The 21,916-nt window shown below is 49.7% G+C and overlaps 1 protein-coding gene across 2 annotated transcripts; it reads left to right on the top strand.

The window, feature by feature from the left end:
- Positions 3,803-16,655, top strand: ATF3 (activating transcription factor 3). Of its 2 annotated transcripts, XM_018060748.1 has the most exons (5): positions 3,964-4,016; positions 7,640-7,863; positions 10,183-10,426; positions 13,744-13,851; positions 15,199-16,655. In XM_018060748.1, exons 3-5 carry the CDS (start codon positions 10,187-10,189, stop codon positions 15,394-15,396), a joined length of 546 nt encoding a protein of 181 aa, XP_017916237.1. In that variant the 5' UTR covers positions 3,964-4,016; positions 7,640-7,863; positions 10,183-10,186; the 3' UTR covers positions 15,397-16,655. The 2 variants fall into 2 exon arrangements, with proteins under 2 accessions (XP_017916236.1, XP_017916237.1); XM_018060747.1 differs by lacking the exon at positions 7,640-7,863 and having other exon boundaries at positions 3,803-4,016.

Below are 21,916 nucleotides of genomic sequence, written 5' to 3'. Positions count from 1 at the left end.
GTAATTAATGATACCCCTACTGAAGACTGGCTGTGTGTCCCATCCTCAGGGAATCCTTACATGTTAAATGCCATTATGAGGGCCATTTTTCAGCTGAGGAAACTTAGGCAGAGAGTGAAATGACTTATCCAAGATGACACAGCTGAAGAAATGTCACAAGATAATAGGCTGAATCCCGAATCAAAGCACCGCCTGCCACATTTCAGAGCCCACGATATGCTGCCTCCTCGTGTTTCCTGAGGGAGAAGACTCATATTAGTAATCCCCCATGCAAATCCACTTGATAAAAAGTGTGGGTTTTTGGAAAGCAGAAGAGAGAAGAACAGAATTCCCTTCCTGAGGTGCAGAAGTGGGCTGGGCCAGCAGGAGCGGGCTCCAAGTGCTCTTTCCCTGGCGTTTCACTTGGCTCTCTAGAGCTGAGAGCAGATATAATCCGGAGGTTTGAAGAATAATGGAGGGCGGGGGAAGGAGTGGGAAGGGACTATTCCCTGGACTAAAGAAAGGGCTAAAACCTTTAAATATCTCTTGAACTTTTATTCCCCCCTCTCTTTTGGCTCCCTGCAAATGTTTTGATGTTTAGATTCGGTTGCCACAGTGGGCTGTTTTTAGCTGCCTAGTTCCATCCCCTCCCCTTTTAACTTTTTTCCTTTCCTTTTGCACTTGCCCCAACATGAAGTTTCCAATTCTTATCTCACTCAGCAAAACATACTGGGGCTGGTTCTGAATGTGGATTCCCCAGGCATTTTCTCCAGCGTAAAACCTCAGCAGTATTCAAGTCTCTGCTTAACCCTCTTTCATTGAGGATTAACCCCTGAAATAACTCTACCCAGGCTTCCTTCTCAGGGAGGGGACAGGCATTCTTTGCCTTGTGCAGAGAGGCTCTGTGGTCTGGGAATCCTCTCCTGCCCCTCCCCTAGATGATACACGGGTTGGGGTTCAAAGTTAGGGTGAATTGAGGACGCACCGAACTCAGGGATCGATCACCCCACCGAGGCACACAACCTGGGGCTGTCCCCTTCTCCGGCTCTTTCCCGGTGTCTCTCTCCGACCAGGCAGGTTTCACAGTCCTCCTGGGGGCTGGGGGCAGGGAGGCACGCAGCAGTCGTTTTTGTTTTCCTTGGATAAGAGCTTCATTCACAAGGGGGTGGACTGACTTCTCTGTAAAGATTCTTATCGCTTTTCAAGTTTCCGTGGGAGGGCGACGCTCAGACTTCTGCGAACAGCTGACAGCGTTTCTACCCAGGTGTGACTTGGGTATTCAGAACCAAGACTTATAAGAATGAAGCAGGTTAACGAGGGAAGCGGGAGGTTCCATGGTAATAAAAAATAAACCGACCAGGGGTTGTGGATTTCTCTGGCTTAATTACCCTTCTGTGGTATTGTGTTGCGGAGGCTGGTCTGGCTGTTTGCTTACCTATGCTCCAAGCTGAATTTCCTTTTAACGACAGGACCTAAACCTCCACAAATCTGGCTTGGGTGTATTAATGGATTCCTAGTTTAAAATGTAAACCGGTTAAAGATTCCTGTAGGCATTTCACAAAGGGGAAAAAAAACTAGTGGTGGGGGACGGGGGGAGCGGGTAGCCTTCACGTGTTCTCCCCCATCTCCTTGTTTCGCTTTATAAGGGTGGCGTTTACTCGAGGGCAGTGGACGAGCAGCTAGAAAAGATAAGTAGAGGCGCTCAAATAACTTCCATGCAAATTTGCAAACGCCCTTCCTCCTGCTCTCGCGGTGTTCTACGGGTTGTTAGGACGCGCCCGGGGTTCACCTGGCTGCCCCGGGTCTACCTGCCGGTGCGTGGGCAGGAGGGCGGGCGAAGAGGGGTGGAGGTGTGGGGACGTGGAGGTGGGGCCCGGAAGTCCGTTACCAGGGTGAAAAGCAAAGCAAAAACAACGGCCCCACGCTTCCCGCGCGACTTCGCTGGAGATTCGCCGAGGTCCTCGGCGGCATCCTCTAGGACCCTGCGTAGGACCTCCAGGCTACCCGACCGGCCGGGGGCGAGGGTGGGGTGGGAGTTGGGTGCGGGATGACTTCCAAGGCCGCTCTCCGCGGGGTCCTGGGCCCCGAAGCTTGTGGGGCGGGTGTGTGTCCCGATGAGGCTCGGGTTCTGGGGAGGGGAATCAGGGTGCTGGGGACTCACCTTTACCTATAGCTCTGAGGGTATCTATCCCAGGCCGCTGGGCAATCGGAGAGGCTGGGGAGACGGGCCGAGCCCTCGAGAGTGCGGGACTGTGTGTGTGTAAGGGAGGGAGACAGACACAGAGAGGCCCTTCCTTGACGGCTGTTAACAGCCGAGTGGGGCGGGGCTGTGGGAGAGATCTGGGCTCCCAGAGCCTTTTAGTTCCTAGCCCAAATTGCCACACTAGAACCCTGGACCGTCTCTCTCTCTAAAGGCAGGTGGAAGCAGGTACCCCTCAACCCCACGGGCGCGCGGGTCTCCCTCTCCCACAGGTGCCAAACAGAGCTGGCCACAGTCGCGTCCACCCACATTCGTCCATGAGCAGTTGAGAAGGTCTCTGGTCCTAGACAGCTGGGCTCGGGGAATCAGAACTGGAAGCTCGATTTTAAGATTCAGATCCAGTTCTAACGAAGACTCGGCTCGAGTTTGGGCCGCGAGATCCCGCCCCCCGCCCCGACTTTAGGGAGAAAAGGATTTCTGCTACGGGGCCTAATTTGCTATGCGGTTAATGCGTCTCCAGCCCCGGCGGTCCGGTCCCCGCGCGATCCTCTCTGGGCGCAATAAAACACGCGAAAGCCGAAGGTGTATTTTCCAGCAACATTGCCAGAAAGCCGGGCGACCCCCGCCCGGCCCGGCCCGCGGAGACCAAAGCACCTTCTCTTTACTTCTCCTTCTAGTCTCTAGGCTTCAACCTTACTTTTAGCCCTTCTGAGTTGACTCTGATTTTTCCAGGTCGCTCGTCTTTTCACTGGCTTGTTCGTTTCACTGTCAATTTCAAACGCTTTGTGGCTGTTAAAAAAAAGAAATTATCTCCCTGCCGCTCGCCCTGGCCTCAGCGTCGGGTTCCCAAGCCGCCGGGAGGCGGTTCCGCGTGTGCGCCCACGTGGGGTGTGCGCGAGCCCCGGGCGTGGGCGCATCGTGCCCGCCGATCGCTGACAAGTCTTCTCACGGTCCCGGCCGCAGAGGTCACCCCCGGCGGTAACGGTGTGGATTCACCGTAGGGTGCCTCTGAGCTCTTCTTCCACACTAGGGAAATGACAATCCTCTTCGTACCCCGTCCCCTACTTGAAAAGGAGGCTTTTGACGGGGAAGCGGAAGAGGAGGCTGGGTGTACTTTCCCGAAGCTCCAGAAAATGACCACGCATTTTAGAGAAAGGTCGTTTCTAGCTTCCCAGTCTCACCTAGTCTGGGCAGCGTCCAGGACCCACCTCTCCAACCTCACCGCCCCCCCACCCCCCACCTCCCCAGCCTAGCGGAGGGAGAGATGCCAGCGCGGTGGAGTCATGCCGCTGGCTTGGGCACCATTGGCTCATGCCTGGAGTACGCACATCTGGCGGCCAGCCCGGGCGGCTCCGGTCCTGATATGGAGCGAGAGGGCGGGCGGGTGCGTGCGTCCCAGGAGAACTCGCCGCGGCCGGCTCCTCCCCGAGCTTGCATCACCGGTCCCCCTTCTCCCCTCCTCCTCGTTGGCCCCTCCCCCCCGCCCCCCGCTCACCCCTCCCGCCCTCCGGCCCAGCCTAGTTCTGCTGGTTCGCCGGGGAAGCTATTAATAGCATTACGTCAGCCTGGGATTGGTAACCCAGAGTATTGGGCGCGCCGCCAGCCCGAGGGCTATAAAACGGGTGATGCAACGCGCTGCCAGCCACAGTCGCACGCAGAGAGGCGCGCACCGCACAGCGCTCACCCTGCGCCGCCGCCCCAGCGGACCCGCCAGCCCGCGCGCCGGTCGTGAGCCCCTCTGTGCTCGCCATCCGACCCCGCAGCCAGCCAGCCAGCCCGACCCCATCCCGACCCTGCCCGCCCTCCGGACCCTGGCCGCCCCGAGTGGATACAGGAGGTGAGCGCGGCGAGTGTGGCTTGCTTTATCTTTGCGCCCATCTAGTAACCAGTCCCCGACCCCCGCGCTCACTCCCCCGGCACTTGCCCCGCAGCCTCCAGCTTGGAAAGAACTCTGGCTGAATCTCTCTCCCAACCACCGCTGCTCTTCCGCGCTTTAGAAACTTTCTCGCAAAGAACTTTCTCTTTTGATTTGGGGCGCGAAACGTTCCTGGCAACTGAGAGGTGTCCGCTGGCGTCGGAGCACAGCTCCTCGCCGCCCTCTCGTTTACTTACTCCCCGGGGGCGATTGAGGTGCTCAGATCGGTGAGTGCTCAGTGGCCGAGCCAATCAGGCTCGCCAGCCGGCTCCATCCCTGGCTCGGTGCGCCGGCACTTGCTACTCCGGAGCCCAGCTTTCCCGAGACACACGGAGGCCGGGGCTCGCGGAGCGGCTGCCGCAGGGGCGGAACGGAATGAATGGGGAAGGAATGGGCGAGCCGGGGTCGCGGCCGCGGCCGCTGGGGGTCGCCCTGCCCACCCCGGAGCGCGGGGCGGCAGGACTGCGCGGGTAGCCGGCGGCTAAAGTTAGGAAAAGTTTTAAGCGGTGGCGCGCGCTCCTATCGCTGCCCTGGGGCAGAAGGCGGAGAGAGAGCACCGGGGACAGGTGCCGGAGACTACTTGTCCCAAGTTTCTCACACGCTTTTCTCTCGTACCTGTGACTCCAGTCCTGGGCTCTTCCTCTGGCGGGCGGCTCGCGGATTTCTCTGCTTTTCATCCTGAGAGACCCACCGTTGTGGCGGGGGGTGGGGGGAGGAGCGAGAGTGCGAAGCCAGTTGAGATCTTTGAGCGACAGGATCTGTGATCCAGGGAGCCGGCACCCTGAAACTTTCACTGCCCTTAGTGGCTTCGAGCCTCAGCATCCCTGGCCGCTCCGCCTGTTTGCAAGCACAAGACGCTGGTTGGACTGGATAACCATTACGGTCCTTTCTGGACAAAGGTTTTCAGATTCTAGAGTGGTGTCAACTAAAAGAAAAGCGACCTAGGAGGGGACTTGAATGAGGGGGCTTGGATGTCGCTGGCCGACCTCTGAGGCAGTGAGGGGAAAGGGACTTCTGTACGGGGCATCTCTTCCCTTCCCAAGGTGCTTTCCAGTGGATGGTTCTCCTTCTCTGCTCCCACCGCCCCCCCCCCCCGCCATTTTCATCTCATCAAATTACTTCCTTTCCTCCTAACCGTTTCCTTTCCCCTAATTTAATTACCAAATCACAGTAGGCTGCCTTTCCTATGAAGGAGCTGCTCACCCCTTAATAGAGCCAGAAAAAAAAAAATAATAAACTGGGCACTAGAAAATGTGGGTGCCCTCTGAATGCATCTATTTCAGTGTGGGTGACAGTCGCATCTGTTTGGGGGCCTCCCAGTCTTTCAGTTTGAATGAAGGAGAAATTGGTATGACTGTCCCCTTGTTTGGCAGTTCCCATTTGTTGTCGAATAACACTGCAACAGGTAAGCTATTGCTGTAAGGATTATCTGAATGAAGACCCGGGTGGGTTGCAGTTGTTACTGTCTAAATGGTTTCAGAGACAGCACTGCAGGAAGCACTCCAGGTGTGCTGTGTAAATAAAATACAGCACCCAGCACCTGTGGCAGCCTCTGGATTCTTCTTGTCTTAACCCCACCATTCTCTCTCTCCCCTTGGTCTTTTCCCTCCATTATTCTTCCCCCCCGCCCCCCCCCATACTCCTTCCCTGTCTTAATCCTATCAAAGCCTCCTCTCTGGTGGGCACAGGCTCCCTGGACTGTTGACCATTCATGTACCCGGCCATTGGCTCTCTCCTCCGTTTGCCTTCTTGGGAATGGAGCAAAATGAACAGCAGGTGTGTGGTCACCAGCTTGGCCTGGGCTGGGCCATTCACCAGCTTTATGGTGACCTTGGGCAAGTCACTTTACCTTTCTGGACCCCATTTTACTCAGTTGCAAAATGAAGATCTGACCTAAATGACTCTGGTTTTGGGTGTTCTATCCCATTGTACAGAGCTCATGATTTCCTCCTTTTTCAGTTGGGCTGGGCAGGGGACAGGGTCCGTGGTTCCAAGTGTTACTCGGCCCGGGAAGGAGGAAGTATGCAGCCAGGACACCACAGAAACCAGAAATGGCTTCATGTGTGAGAGCTGGCTATTTCTCAAGTACTTAAGACCAGTGGAGACGAGCTGGTGCCAGCAAAGAGTGGGGTGGAAATGATCTGTCAAGAGCCCTGAGGTCAATCAGAGTGCGAAAGAAGCTGTGACTGAGCTGAGTGTCTTGAGGGCTCCAGTTAACTTCTGATTAATAGGACCTAATTTCATTAACAGGAACTTTATGAGCCCCCACCCCCACCCCCCTGAAATGAGGGAAAGTGGATCACATCACAGTAACAATGGCTTTCCAGGATGTGTGTAAATCCACCTTCGTGTTTGATCTTCCTGACAGCCCTGTGAAGGGACTGGGGCAGGCAGTACTGGTCTCTCTTTTACAGACAAGGTGACTGAGGCCCAGGAAGCATATCCCTGAGAGCGCAGCGCGTGAGTGGTAGTACATAGGCCTGCAAGCATCCTCTCTGTCCTGATGCCTAGTCTTCCACCTACAACTGGAGTGTCTGGGAACCTACCTCCAGTGGGCTAGGAGAAAGACCAAGATCGGAAGTCAGTGAAAGAACTGGCTCTCTACTATGTTTTACAAGTAGTGCTTAGTGGAAAAAAGATGAAAATTAAAAGTGAAAATTCAATGTAGTAGCAGCTACTAGGAAATAAAATCTGGGAGCTGGATTTCCAGTTAGAGACATAGATGAGTAAAGTTTCACTTTCTTGAAAATGATGAAACTACTGATGATATGACACGATTTTTGACTAGAGATAATGATGCAGAAGCCAAATGCAGGTTCTTTGTAACAAGTCTGGACAATTTTAAGATCGATATAGAAAGTCAGCTCAGAAAATCCTCTGAAATGTTTTTCTCCAAATGGAGATAGTCAAGGGTCTCAACTTTCTGAAAAACCGAAGCTTTACCTTCATTGTTCTTCTCAGGGACACAGCCTTGAGTCTAGGCTTATCACACTTTTAAGAGAACGAGGCAACAAATAACGAGAAAGTATCTCAGTTCAGGTCAGTCGCTCAGTCGTGTCCGACTCTTTGTGACCCCCATGGACTGCAGCACGCCAGGCTTCCCTGTCCATCACCAACTCTCAGAGTTTACTCAAACTCATGTCGGTGATGCCATCCAACCATCTCATCCTCTGTCGTCCCCTTCTCCTCCCACCTTCAATCTTTCCCAGCATCAGGGCCACCCAAGACGGACGGGTCATGGTGGAGAGTTCTGACCAAACGTGGTCCACTGGAGAAGGGAATGGCCAACCACGTCAACATTCTCGCCTTGAGAACCCCGTGAACAGTATGAAAAGGCAAAAGATAGGACACTGAAAGAAAGTATCTCAAGAAACTGAAGATGAGCCGAGTGCAGGAATAGCCCAAATCTCTACAGATACCATTGCTTTACTTTCTGAAAAGCTTTTAAACATTTTCACAACCAGTCTGCATCTTCAAGTAAGCCCACCCAATGCTTTTCATAAAAACATTGCATACCACTGGCATTCTTCCATTTCTTTCATCAGGACTGCTGACTTTACACTAAGAAGGGGAGAAAAAATCCCAAAGAGCAGATGCCAAGCCCTGAAAGCTCATTAATAAACTTGGGAGGTGAAATGGAACTACACTCAACTGCAGTGGAATTCAAACTGCCTCAGTGCGAGCCGTGCAGTCCTCCAGACAAAGGCCAGCCCAGTGGTAGCTCTGAATTCCATTCCTGAACTATTGGGCTTTTAATAAAGTTGGAAAGGTAGGGAAAACACAAATGCCTGGGAGGCTCTTAAGTCTTTTCTGGCTTTGGAAAGCTGGCTTCTCAGAGAGTTTAACACCTGCCAGAAAAGTCTCTTCCCAACATCCTAAGATTATGGGATTAAATTGATAGGAAAGCATCAGTTCTGATTCATGACATATGGCTTTGGGGAGAGAATTAGTCAATTCATACATTTCCTGGGTTTCTTTGAATAGTTGGCAATGGTGGTGTTTGTTGACCTGGAATTCTTGCCTCCATCAGTGGATCTTGGATCCACTGGGGGATGTAGAGGTCAGAGCGTTCTATTCATTAAGTGTTTGAGATCAGAGAGAGTGACGAGCCACCCGTCTACCTGGACCCCCTCAGAGTCAGCCCTGGGCTGGCAAGATCCCTGGGAGGCCCGGTAATAACATATTTCCTAGTTGCATTGTGTTTTTCCAGGGCATATTCAGGTATTCTTTCGTCAACGCCTTGCCCAATTCTCTGGGAAAATAGGGTGATTGTTATTAGCCTTCTTTCTCACAGGGGAGAGAGAAGGCTCTGGGAGGTATGATGATGACAGAGGAGGAAATGGGCCTCTAGTCTTGACATTCTGACCCCAGTCTGGGAATTTTGTGGATAAAAGATGCCCTAACACATACTCCTTGAATGTGGGGGCAGCCCGGGTGTGCACCCAGGCAGAGAAAGCTCAGCAACTCATCTCAAGCTTTCCATAGCCCTTTGTTTCGTCTCCTTGTCTGTCCCTTCAGCTCCAGGGCCCTCACCCCCTCCCCACACCTGCTCCTAACCACCAAGAAAACTGTGCTCTGGCTTTTTATTTGCTTTTGTAACGTAGAGAATCGTATTCTATATTCTGTAAAGTGGGGGCATGAGTCTCGGAGTCAGACTTCATTCTAAATCCTGACGCTGCCGCCTACTAGCTCTGTGACTTTGGCCAAATTATTTAGCTTGTCTAAATGTTAGTCACCTCATCTCTGCAGTGGGACTGGGACCTAAGTGGGTTCTCATGAAGGTGAAGTGAGGTTTCTGGTATGAGGGAGGCACTTGTGAAACGTTAGCAGCTTGCCAAAGGGCTTCTCGTCTGGTGGGATGTAGCTACTGACCGCAGCTTCCCACACAGAGAGGGGTACTCCAAGAGGACCGCCCATCCTGACAGTTCCCACATTCATTGCCCCTGGAGAAGTGACTGCAGGGATGAGGGGCTTGGCCACTCCTGCAGGGAGTATACGGCAGGGAGAGATTTACAGAGGGCTGTTTCAAACTGGAACCGTGGAACCATTATTATTTCTGCCCATTCCCCGCCCCTTTTCCCTTGGGGTTCCCTGGGCTGTAGAATGATGGAGATAGATGGGACCTCAGAGGCCATTTGATTTGACCGCCTCTCACCAATTTCATGTATTCAATCAGATGGTCTCCAGCGATTGGCAGGCATTGGGAGCAGCCAGAGCCAGGGTCAGGTTCTGGAAAGATCCACAGCGGGACTCTGCACTGGTGCGGCAGGAGCTCCCAGATGATTATCAGATGGAGGCTGAGCTCAGGTCTCACACCTCTCCCTAATGCCAGATCCAGTCCCAGCCCCCTGCGTCCCCAGTCCACGCCCCTCCAACCATCACAGGGCTGAACACTTCCTCAAAAAAAAAATCCACATTCTGCGCGCCTCACTTTTCTTTGAGGTCTTTTGCTTCACCAACCTTAACCTTGAGGGGTGACCTGAATTCCCACACCCAGTTCCTCTTAAACTAGGGTGAAGAAACCCACCTCCGACCGTGACTGCCCTTACTCTCACTGACTCGGATCCGACTTCCCACGGGAGAGGCTTCAGAGATAGATTGCCTAAACTCAAGGGTCCCCGCTCCTTGCTTTTACTTACCACTCACAGATTCTACTTGGTTTCAAATACCCTCCGAGTTTCTTTTATAAAAGAGACTGCAGATGGGGTTACATAAGAGTCTCTGATTTTTTTTTTAATGCTCTTCCTCTTTCAGGACTGTTTGAGGCTATATTTGCATATATGCACACCAGCTAACACTAATAGCTCCTGTGAATTCAGAATAGCCTGAAACACCACCCTTTATAAACTTCAACCAAGCATTTTATCCACATCACTGAGCTGGGTTTTTTAAGAACCTGTTTTACTTAAGACAGGATGGCACAAAATGAAAACAAAGCAGAAGCCCGAGGGCTGATGGGATCTTCCTCTGGAGGTGGGGAGGTGGGACTTGGGTATTGGAGGTCTCAGGTGCGGGGGTGAGGGTGGGGGGACTTGATCCCGAGCCCCCAGATCCCTGAAGTAGTTTGGGTTTCCATGTGTCTTTTCAGCAAAATGATGCTTCAACACCCAGGCCAGGTCTCTGCCTCGGAAGTCAGTGCCTCTGCCATCGTCCCCTGCCTGTCCCCTCCTGGGTCACTGGTGTTTGAGGATTTTGCTAACCTGACACCCTTTGTCAAGGAAGAGCTGAGGTTCGCCATCCAGAACAAGCACCTCTGCCACCGGATGTCCTCGGCGCTGGACTCCGTCACCGTCAGCGGCAGGCCCCTCGAGATGTCAGTCACCAAAGCCGAGGTGGGTCCTCCCAGCGGTGGCTGTTCTTCCTGTGCTTACTTGTTGCACAGCTCGCCTGCGCCGGGCATGCTGTAGGCAGGGGGTCACGGTTGGATATTGGGTCCGGAGTTTAGAGGAGAGTCAGGGATAGAGATAGTGTTGGAAGCCACCAGAGTGTGGAGGGTATGGAAAGCCATGACTCCGTACGAGATTACCTTCTGTGCCCAGTTGTTCTGAAGAAGCAGAGAGTGCGGTGATGGTTTTCAACACCGTAAGAACCCAGACTGTGGAGCAAGGACCAGCCAGCCATGCTCACTGTCTTGGTACAGATTCTGACCGACGTTCACTTCTGTCTCTGGCACCTGTGCAGTTCTCCACTTGGCAACCTTTTATAAGATGCCTGGAGTAATAGGCATGCTGAGACGTTTGAGAGGTGGTTGCTGGCGATGCTGGGGGGGCTCTCAAAGACTTCAGAGCTGAGTTCTCCACTGCTCTGTTGGCCTTGCCCTGCTGGATGCAAGATGGGAGTGTTTCTGACTCACTTATCTGGCATGATCACTGCCTTTGGGCAAGAGGTAGTAGACCTAGCCAGAAAAGAACTGAGTTTAAAAGGAAGTAGGGGAGGGGGGGTCTTTTATGATTCTAAAAAGGAAGGTGGAAGGGGTAATAATGTCCTCTGCAGAAATGATCCAAGGAGTTAAATAAGATGGCATTTGTTAAGAGTCTAACAGGGCTTGGCTGAGAGTTAGCATCCAGTGAATGGTAGGCAGGATGATGCTATATGATGCTGTATTCATAAGACATCATTAGGGAGATTGTCTGTACCCTAATTAATCTCAGAGGAAGTCATTGGTGCCCAGTCCAACACTGGACAGTGTACGGTGAAACATGGGACCCTCAAGGAAAAAATTTAAAAACAATTTTTTTCTAATTAAATATCTTGAAATAACAGAAGCAGCTATACTCCAACAAAAATTAATTTAGAAAAATACCTTGAGATAACAGGATAGCCTGGAAGTAGTGGGGCCCATGGAAAGAAGGAAGGCATTTCAGAAGGATGTGTGGAGGGCTCTTCTGAGGAAGAAGCAGGCCTCTTGCTTCATGGAAACATTCCTTAAAGCCACTCATCCACTCTGCTTCTGTGTTCATCCAGTGATCTTCTGATCTTTGATCAGTTTAACAAGTAGACTTTTCTATAGGGAAGAGGATGTACCTAATGGTCTAATTGAGTGGTCTGGTCTCCTTAGTGGTGACTGTAATTCACAACCCTGTGGGCATCCTTTGTGTCTGGGCAGTGCGAGCCTCCTCCCCAGGTCTCGGCCCCCTCTGCGAAGGCTGCCTGGGGTGATGAGGCAGCTGTGGCCCAGAGAGGATGTGGAATAAGGAGACACACGCCTGGGTTTACATCCGGTTTTGCAGCCTGCTAGTCTGGTCGCCATGAGCTGGTGACTCCTGGTCCTCCTTGAGCACAATACTCTTGGCCACTCTTTGCCTTAGTTCCATGTCCATAAAGTGAGGGGATTGGGACTTGCCTGGTGGTCTAGTGGTTAGGAAGTCACCTGCCAATGCAGGGGACACAAGTTCGATCCCTGGCCTGGGAGGATCCCACATGCCGTGGAGCAGCTAGACTCGTAAGCTGAGTGCCTGGAGCCCCTGCTCTGCAACAAGAGTAGCCCACACACTGCAACAAACAGTAACCCCTGCTCTCTGCAACTAGAGAAAGCCCACCTGCAGCAACAAAGACCCAGCACATCCAAAAATAAATTAATAAATACATTCTTTTTAAAAAGTGAAGGGGTTGAACTACATGGCCCTTAGAAAGGCTTCTCCGTGCCTGACAGTGTGTGACTCTTGAGATTTGCTCTACTTTCAAGTACTTCCTCTTATGAGAAAACCTTGAATCCTTCCTCTACAAAAATATCTGCAGAGCTAGTTGCAAAGGAGACACTAGAGTTGCTGATTTCTTGATGAAGAAATCTGTGATGAAGTTACTGATGATAACTGAAGCCTTCCATACCACTGGCCATAAGTTAAACCTTATGCAGGGGACTTTATTGACATTAATTTGACCCTCATCACAACCCTATGAGGTAGGTAAGATGATTGATCCCATTTTACAAGTGAGGAAACTGAAGCTCAGAAGAGCGTAATAATTTGCACAAGGGCTCATACCTGATAGGTGGTGGAGCTGAGATTCACAGGCAGTTTAGTCTAAACCCAGCGTCTGCCTGTGGTTCTAGGATCTAAGACATAAAGGGTAGAAGTGCCTCTCATTGTGTTTCCCCCTTGGGCTTGGTTTCCCTATGTTCTGAAGCCTTCATCTCAGCCTAAGCTAAGTCAGCGTCATCTAACCCAGGGTCAGATATGAGGTGATCATGGTGGTCCAAGATCTCTTCCGTCTGAGGCGGGGCTCCCATGCCCTTTCCAGCTCTCTGGAGCAGTGACAAGTGACATGGAGGCCTGACATTAGTGGCCTAAACCATCACCCACTCTGCCCTCTGTGAGTTCACTCCAGCTGGACTCCAGTCTCTGAGTCAGTCCAGCAACTGGACTTTGCTGATTCCCCATCAGTCCTCAGACAAAGTCAGAGTGATCGTCCATGGATGACCAGATCCTAAAGCTGGACCCAGGCCAGATCTTCGAGGATCCCAGGGCTGACTCAGGGTGGGGCTCAGAGGGAGAGATCAATGTCATCAATACTTGTTGGATGAGTCAATGGACGGTTCTAGTTCTCCACCCACAGGTGGCACCAAGCCATGGGCTGATGATGCCTCTTGGAGTGAGGAATAGGCTTGGGTTCCTGTTCTCTAGGAGCTGCGTGGGCTTCCTCTGAATTTAGGAAGGAGGTGCTATGATGATGCTCCAGGTGATGATAGAGATGGATAGAATATGAATAAGAGAGGCAGGGGAGTGAGTGGCGAGGTGATGCTCCTGAGGTCATTCTAGAGGAAAGGCCGTACTTACTGAACAAAGTCTGTTTCTTGCTCTAGTTGATTACAGTTATTACCAGTAGTTATCACTTTGAGTATCAAACCCCTATTTTAAAATCCAAATAAATGCTTTTTAAAGGTAAAATTTTAGTTTACTAGTATTGCCAATATAGTTTTAACAGTTCTTTGATTTCCGTTATTCATTCTTAAGTGTGAGTGTGTATGTGTGCATGCATGTGTGAGTATGTGCAGGTGTGTTAAGGTTTCGTGCAAAAGTCTAGAGCTTTACTTCTAGATTCTTCAAGGCTGTCCTGGTTTGTCAGTTTTAGCCGGAAATAAAAGGCAGTGTATTTGAGGTGGGTTGAATTTCTGGCTTCCCTTTAAGCTTGTGCCTCTTGAATTTTACAGGTAGCCCCTGAAGAAGATGAAAGGAAAAAGAGGCGACGGGAAAGAAATAAGATTGCAGCCGCCAAGTGCCGAAACAAGAAGAAGGAGAAGACAGAGTGCCTGCAGAAAGTGAGTGCCTGTTTGCTTCGCCCCTCCCGTCACTCTCACCTGGCCCCTCGGACCTCACAGTCCCATGCGGAGAGGAGTTTGAAAGACTCCACCTAGAAGTGCTCTCCCAGGAAGGACCTTGTAGCTGGTGACAGAAATGCCAATTGCAGAACAAGGAAGTAGTAAAGCTGTTAGTAAGATAAATGTCTGTGGATGGGTAAGATGCAGGTGTGTGAATTGAAAACAACAGGATCATCTGATGCCCACACTCATCCTCAGTCAGTCCATACATGTCCAGACACTTCCAAGCTGTTGGATATGTCCGTCCAGTTCAAGGGGCTTCGCTCGCCCATTTTCCTGAGAAAAGGAAGCTGCCAGCTTTCATTTGGCTCACTGTGAAAAGCCTTTAATTAACCTCTTCAAACAAGTTATCTCCTTGCCCCGCAGGCAGAGGTTACATTTCTTTGCATTCTTATCTGGTTCTTAACTCTGCAGCCCTTCTCCTTGTTGCAGCTGAGAGTCTGTGCTCCCAGCTACGTTCAACAGGCTCCCCTTCCAGAAGGGAGAAACACCCGTGGGAGGGGTGTCTCCGGGCAGGTGGAGCGGGGCTCTGGTGCAGTCCTTGCAGCGGCCGTGTCCCCTTCGCCAAGTGAGGACAGGCCAGGGCAGAGTCTTCACTTGGGTTCCACATGTCTCAGGTTCCACAGGTTGCATCAGGGGCTGTCAATGAAAATTAAGACATTTTGTTTATTTCTACGTACATTCTTTCTGTGGAGATGAGCTTCTCAGTGAAATCAGACTATAAACGTATAAGACCATAAACACCATTGAGTCTGGATTTCTTTCCAGCCCCCAAGGTCCTTTCGGGTCCAGACGACCTGCCTATGGCCTATTTGATTCTTAGAAAGGAGGTCTCTGCTGTTGGTCCTACTGCTGTTCCATTTCTATTAGGATCACAACCTGCCTCCACCTTGAGTGGAAAGGGTATCTCTGAAGGAGCTCTGAGTTCAAAGGCTTCTCCAAGCTCTGGACTCTTTCAAACCTAATGCTGCTCTCCCAGCTTTGTGGGGCTTCATAACAGGGCGCCAGCGGCATTCCCCTGCAGGCCATTCCCTACTTGATGAGCCCCGATGCGTTCCAGCCGTTGCCCCTGCCATCCAGGGGCCACCAGCAGGCCACCCCTTCCTCATTGGACCTTGGTTCCTTTCCTTGTTTATTTTTTAGCTGCACCAGGCAGCTTGTGGGACTTTTGTTCCCCAACTAGGGATCGAACCCGGGCCCCAGCAGTGGAAGCAGATTCCTAACCACTGGACCACCAGGGAAGTTCCCTTGGCTCCTTTCCTAATACCTCTGTTGCTTGTGCCCCAGGAGTCGGAGAAGCTGGAGAGCGTGAATGCTGAGCTGAAGGCGCAAATTGAGGAGCTCAAGAATGAGAAGCAGCATTTGATATACATGCTCAACCTGCACCGGCCCACGTGTATTGTTCGGGCTCAGAACGGGCGGACTCCGGAAGATGAGAGGAACCTTTTTATCCAACAGATAAAGGAGGGAACATTGCAGAGCTAAGCAGCCGTGGTATGGGGCGACTGGGGAGTCCTCATCGAATCCTCCTTTTACATCCGAAACCCTGAAGCCATTGGAGATCTGACTTCCTATGCACCTCTTGAATCCCAGCAGGCAAGAACCATCAAGGTGGGAGTGCCCTCCGTGACTCAGCCGGGCCTTTCCACTCTACTCCAAAGTGGACTTTGGACCGGGGCAAGGGCATCTTTTGCCTCCACTCCAGGATTTAAGCCTTAACATCCCGGCCATCCTTGGATTCTCCAGATGACCCCCAGTTAGGGTCCTGCCTCCCTCGCATCTGGATTCTGCAAAATTCAGAACTCCACCATTAGGATCCATGCAGAAGTGTCTGTAACCTTGGGTGGGTGGGGTGGGGCCACCTCCTCCGCTGCTGCCGCCACTGTCACTTGTAGGGGACATGGAGTGAGAATGGCATCTCATGAAGTTGTGCAATGGCCAGGGTTGTGCTTTCTAGCAAATACGCTGTTCTGTACAGGAGTTGCTGTGTGCAAGGCGTTCGTTTCAAAACTAGGCGTTGTGCTCTACTGATGTTTGTGCCGCACGACACCACTGTGACTTTTTCGTGACTTAGCTCAGACCTGGTTTCTGAGAGTCTGGGGGGCTATCGCCACGTGCAGTGTCTTGCTAAGTGTTCAGGTGGCCAGAAGGGCTTGCCAGCTCTAGCAGGAGAGAACTGGGCTGGGCAGTGCTGAGTGCAGTTTTGTGCCAACAGAAAAGACCTCTTCCGCTTGGCTCTCAGGCATTAATGCAGGCCCTCTATTGCAAACTCAGTTATAAGGTCACAGGAAGAAAGCAGAAACACGAGTCCAGCTTCCAAAGGCTTAGGAGTCTCTGCTCAGTGACTTAGGTCAGGAATTTTTTTCTAGGCGGGAAGAGCCAAAGAATATTCCACTTTTCCTGTTCTTGCAACTGAAAACCACATTCAGTGGATGCGCATTTGAAGCCAGGTGATGCTAGGCTTTAGCATTATTAGATGTTAATGGCGTCGTTCCTGTCATGCAGATGTTTGTGGAAATCTGGCCCAGAGCGCTGATAGCTGTGAGAAAGTCGACTGACACTGGCCAGGAGGTCTCTGGCTACTGTCTGTTTAAATTCTGACGTTTCTGTGAAATCCTCAGAGTGTTTAATCCTACTCAGTAGTATCATTACAATTTTCTGTAAGAGAAAATATTACTTATTTATCCTAGTATTCTTAACTTGTCAATATAATAAATATTGGAACCAAGACATGGTGAACTAAAGTGTGGTGCTGGTTTCTGTTCTTTTAAAGCAGTTGGTCCTCGAACTCTGACCATTCTCCTCCCCTCCCCTTTGGAGACGGTGATGTAGGGGGTGATTTGAGCTTTGACTATTCTTCAGGTGTTCTTCTTTGTTCTCTGGGGTGCCACTTGGTGGGCTTTTTGACTTTCAATCCTATCCCTCAATTTCTGGCTTTTAATGCTCAATCTCTCATTGACAAACACTAGGACACAGCAGCAAGTATATCCTTTAGACTTTGGATACTAGGATAGAAATTTTATATAAAATCTGAATACCTGAACTTCCTGTTTCTCTATATTCAAAGGCCTAAAATGTACACCTGTTGTTCAACCTGAACCTTACAATCTGTGGTAGAACTCTTCGTGAAGGCTTCACTCGAATTACATTTCTTGTAATGTCCAAATATGTGTCTCACTGTTGCAAATAAGCATTTCAAATTTTGGAAAAGGACGGTGGGGAGGAAGAGAGAGTATAATTTCAGACAGGATTAGTTCAGTTCAGTCACTCAGTCGTGTCCGACTTTTTGCAACCCCATGAATCGCAGCACGCCAGGCCTCCCTGTCCATCACCAACTCCCGAAGTTCACTCAGACTCACGTCCATCGACTCAGTGATGCCATCCAGCCATCTCATCCTGGGTCGTCCCCTTCTCCTCCTGCCCCCAATCCCTCTCCGCATCACAGTCTTTTCCAGTGAGTCAACTGTTCGCATGAGGTGGCCAAAGTATTGGAGTTTCAGCTTTAGCATCATTCCTTCCAAAGAAATCCCGGGGCTGATCTCCTTCAGAATGGACTGGTTGGATCTCCTTGCTGTCCAAGGGACTCTCAAGAGTCTTCTGATAGGTGTGATAATTCAGAGGAAATAGTCCACCTAATTTTCTGAAATCTCTGGAGCATGTGATTCCTTTAGGTCTCCAACAGAATCACGGTGCCTTGCTCTTGCCCTATGCACACACCCGACACTCACAGGCTGGCAATAAAAATTGGCTCCTCTGTCATCAGTGCCGTTTTACAGAGCGATCCTGACTTTGTTGACTGTTCATACATGTGGATGGAGCCTGCTCCTTTGAACCCATGTTTGTTTTCTTTAAACTATCACCTGAGACACAGGTATCCTAATTTTGCTGTTTTAGCTACATCTCAGGGGCAGCTCCTAATCTGTCCAGAGCATCTGGTAGAAGTACCATTCACTGTTTCTTTCAGGAGATAGTCTGTTTTCTTTATCTTGGTGGAGGGGGAAGAATTTCCTTGCATTAACCTTCTACTTGTGCCACCAATCAGCCGTTAGGAAACTCAAGACAGTTTTAAAGCTGCCACGGACAGCAATGAATTAGAGCGGAAGGAAGGGGGAGGCGGCTGTTGCAAGAAAAAGTGATCTGAGAAGCGCACTGTAAATCATCAGTGGAACTGTAAGTTCTTTGAACAAATGCATTAAAAATAGTTTTGTTGTCTGTCACCAAGTTTATGTTTCCACTTAAAAAAAAGGGGGTAATATGTATTTACCATCAAGTTGCTTAGTTCATCTTGTTTCACACTCAGCAGCTAGGGGAGGTGAGGGTTCTGAGAGGATAAATAGGGATGGGACCTCTGCTGGAGTCAGACGCCTGGTTAACAAGGCCGTTTCCTCAGGCTGTCACCTGCAGGGGTGGTAATGTCACACTGGCCAGGCATGGAGAGCCCACCCTGCCCCGTCTCTTGCCCTCATCCTGTCCCCGTGTGTTTCCCTGAGATCTGGCCTGACACTTGCTTCCGAGTATAAGAGCCATAAGGGGTCTGGCCCAGGACAGGGTTTCTGGGATCAAAGCTTCCACTTTCTGCCAGAAGTTAAAATGCCAACTGTTTTCCATCTTTATCCTAATTTCTCCCACGGGCTTTGAATAAACCTGAAATCCAAACTCACAGTAAGCTTTTCCTGTCTTCTGCATCCCATGCTCTTCGGTGGGGTTCAAGCAGTTTCTCAGTGGAGTAGTGTTTTCATGGATTTGCCAGAGGAAAAACCTCCGAGGAGGCCAGCTTTGCCCAGTGAGGATCCTTCTCAGTTCTCACCATGGCTCTAACCACAGAATCTTCTCTGTCTTACCGAAACCTGCTGTCAGGAAGGAATTCACACCGAGGCTTAAAGGGCCAGCTGAGACTGACGTTAATAATAGCTGACATTTACTGAGAAATGCTACTCAATACTTTACATTATCTCATTTAATCCTCACAGCAACTATTATCCCCATTTTACAGATGAGGAAGTGGAGAGTTAGGTAGTGTGCCCAAGGTCACACAGGTGACCTTTCTAAAGCTGAAAGCTATGTTTTTTAACTATAAAGCTTCTGAGCAGAAGTGTGTGTGTGTATGTGGTAAAATACACATGAAATTCACAACTGCAATTTTAAAGTGTACAGTTCAGTGGCATTCACAATACCATGTAACCATCACCACCATCAAGCTCCAGAACTTTTCATCACCCCCCCAAAAAAATCCAATACTTCTCATTCTCCCCTCTTTCCAGCCCTAGGGAACCACTGACCTAGTATCTGTCTCTATGGATTTGTCTCTCCTGGATATCTCGTAGAAATAGAATCATTATAATACGTGATCTCTTTCACTGAGAGATCCATGTCTCTTTCAACGTTCATTCATGTCATAAAATGTATCAGTACTTCATTCCTTTCTTTGGCTGAATAGTATTCCACAGCATAGATAGACTACATTTTGTTTATCCAATCATCTGTTGATGGGCATCTGTGTGTATTTTAATGGAAAGATAGCCCTTATCCTCAAGGTATGACTCCCTAAGGTGGGAGTTCAGGCATTGTATCAAACTTCGGATAAGAGAGTTGGGAGCAGGGGCCTTTCGCAGAACTTTCAAGTCACAATTTAGAAATCACTTATTCTGTGATTAGCTCTGTGAGAGTGGCAGTGAGACAGGGTGTCTAATAGTACATGTTCCCTGTAGGTGTCAAGGCTTCCAAACCATTTCTGCCCAGTAGAGAGATATTACCCTCCAGGAGGGCACCTAGCAGACTCTTGAAACTGGAGCTTACATTTCAGTCTACCCATCCCCCAATTCACCACGGGAGGACATGTGCTGAGAGCGAAGAGGTAGGTTTCCATGCAGGAGCTCTTTGCACAAACATAAAGAAGAAGGGCAATGCCAAAGAATGTTCAAATTCCTGCACAATTGCACTCATCTCACACGCTAGCAAAGTAATGCTCAAAATTCCCCAAGCCAGGCTTCAACAGTACTTGAACCGTGAACTTCCTGATGTTCAAGCTGGATTTAGAAAAGGCAGAGGAACCAGAGATCAAATTGCCAACATCCTTTGGATCATCAAAAAAGCAAGAGAGTTCCAGAAAAACACCTACTTCTGCTTTATTGATTACGCCAAAACCCGTAATCTGTGTAGATCACAACAAACTGTGGAAAATTTTTCAAGAGATGGGAATTCCAGACCACCTTACCTGCCTCCTGAGAAATCTGTATGCAGGTCAAGAAGCAACAGTTAGAATTGGACATGGAACAACAGACTGGTTCCAAATCGGGAAAGAAGTACATTATGCTGTATATTGTCACCCTGCTTATTGACTTATATGCAGAGTACATCATGTGAAATTCTGGGCTGGATGAAGCATAGACTGGAATCAAGATTGCTGGGAGAAATATCAATAACCTCAGATATGCAGATAACACCACCCTTATGGCAGGAAGTGAAGAGGAACTAAAGAGCCTCTTGATAAAAGTGAAAGAGGAGAGTGAAAAATCTGGCTTAAAACTCAACATTCAAATAACTAAGGTCATGGCATCTGGTCCCATCAGTTCATGGGAAGTAAATGGGGAAACCATGGAAACAGTGACAGGCTTTCTTTTCTTGGGCTCCAAAATCACTGCAGAGGGGGACTGCAGCCATGAAATTAAAAGACACTTGCTCCTTGGAAGAAAAGCTATGACCAAGCTAGACAGTATGTTAAAAAGCAGGGACATTGCCTAAAAAGGTCCGTCTAGTCAAAGCTATGGTTTTTCCAGTAGTCATGTATGGATGTGAGAGTTGGACTGTAAAGAAAGCTGAGCGAAGAACAATTGATGCTTTTGAACTGTGGTGTTGGAAAAGACTCTTGAGAGTCGCTTGGCCTTCAAGGAGATCAAACCGGTCAATTCTCAAGGAAATCAGTCCTGAATATTCATTGGAAGGTCTGATGTTGAAGCTGAAAACCCAATACTTTGGCCACTTGATGTGAAGAACTGACTCACTGGAAAAGACCCTGATGCTGGGAAAGATTGAAGGCAGGAGGATAAGGGGATGACAGAGGATGAGATGGTTGGATGGCATCATTGACTCTATGGGCATGAGTTTGAGTAAGCTCTGGGAGTTGGTGATGGATAGGGAAGCCTGGCATGCTGCAGTCCATGGGGTTGCAAAGAGTCAGAAACGACTGAGTGACTGAACTGAAAGTGGGGAGGATCTGAAGCGATCCCTCAGGTAATTCAATCCCCAAACCAGCCCATGTGATGCCTTGGGTTCTCTCCATAATATATATACACACATAGAATTATGCAAATTCTAAAAACAGGTCTTCTCGTAAAGGTAGTTAAATCAGTCCAGTGTGAATACTTTTGGTGGGCCCAAGCATTGTTTGTGAGGCTAAGTACTATAGCATTCAGAACAAAGAGTCTAAACAACATTTAGAATCAGGTAGACCTGCATTCAAATACTGCCTCTGCTACCATCAGATCTAAGAGATGGCACCTCAGTTTCTTTAACCTGTGAGCTGGGAACAGTAGCAACGGTACCAAACTCAATGGACTCTTACGAGCATACGTGAAGAACGCTGCATGGGCTTGGAGAAGCAATTTTTAATGTTATTATTAAAGTCACCATCAACATTTACTGAGATTTTATAAATGGACAGACTAAGGACTGAGACTGCCAATTCTACATTGTTCGATACAATTAAACCATGAGCTCGAATGCCTCAAGTGCATCCCATCCTCTGACATTCCTATAGGCTTCATCCAGTTGCCGAATTTGGGGGAGGGTAAAAGAGAACCAGACAAAACTTTCCCATTTGTAGACATTTTTATTTTGGTACATGCCTGAGTCTCTGGCAGGGTGGACCTGTCCTCTCTACAGGGCAATGGGGTGGCCCTGCCTGGAGGGGGTGGCTGAGGGATGGGACAAAGGCATATGAGACAGTGACAGGTCACAAAGGACAGCCAGGATAAATATGGCTGCACAGGGGGTTTAGGCTGAGAAA

Source organism: Capra hircus, chromosome 16 (genome assembly GCF_001704415.2).
Source record: "Capra hircus breed San Clemente chromosome 16, ASM170441v1, whole genome shotgun sequence".
NCBI classification, from domain to species: domain Eukaryota; kingdom Metazoa; phylum Chordata; class Mammalia; order Artiodactyla; family Bovidae; genus Capra; species Capra hircus.
The sequence above is the reverse complement of the archived record's forward strand: the minus strand, read 5'-3'. Positions and strand labels throughout refer to the sequence as shown.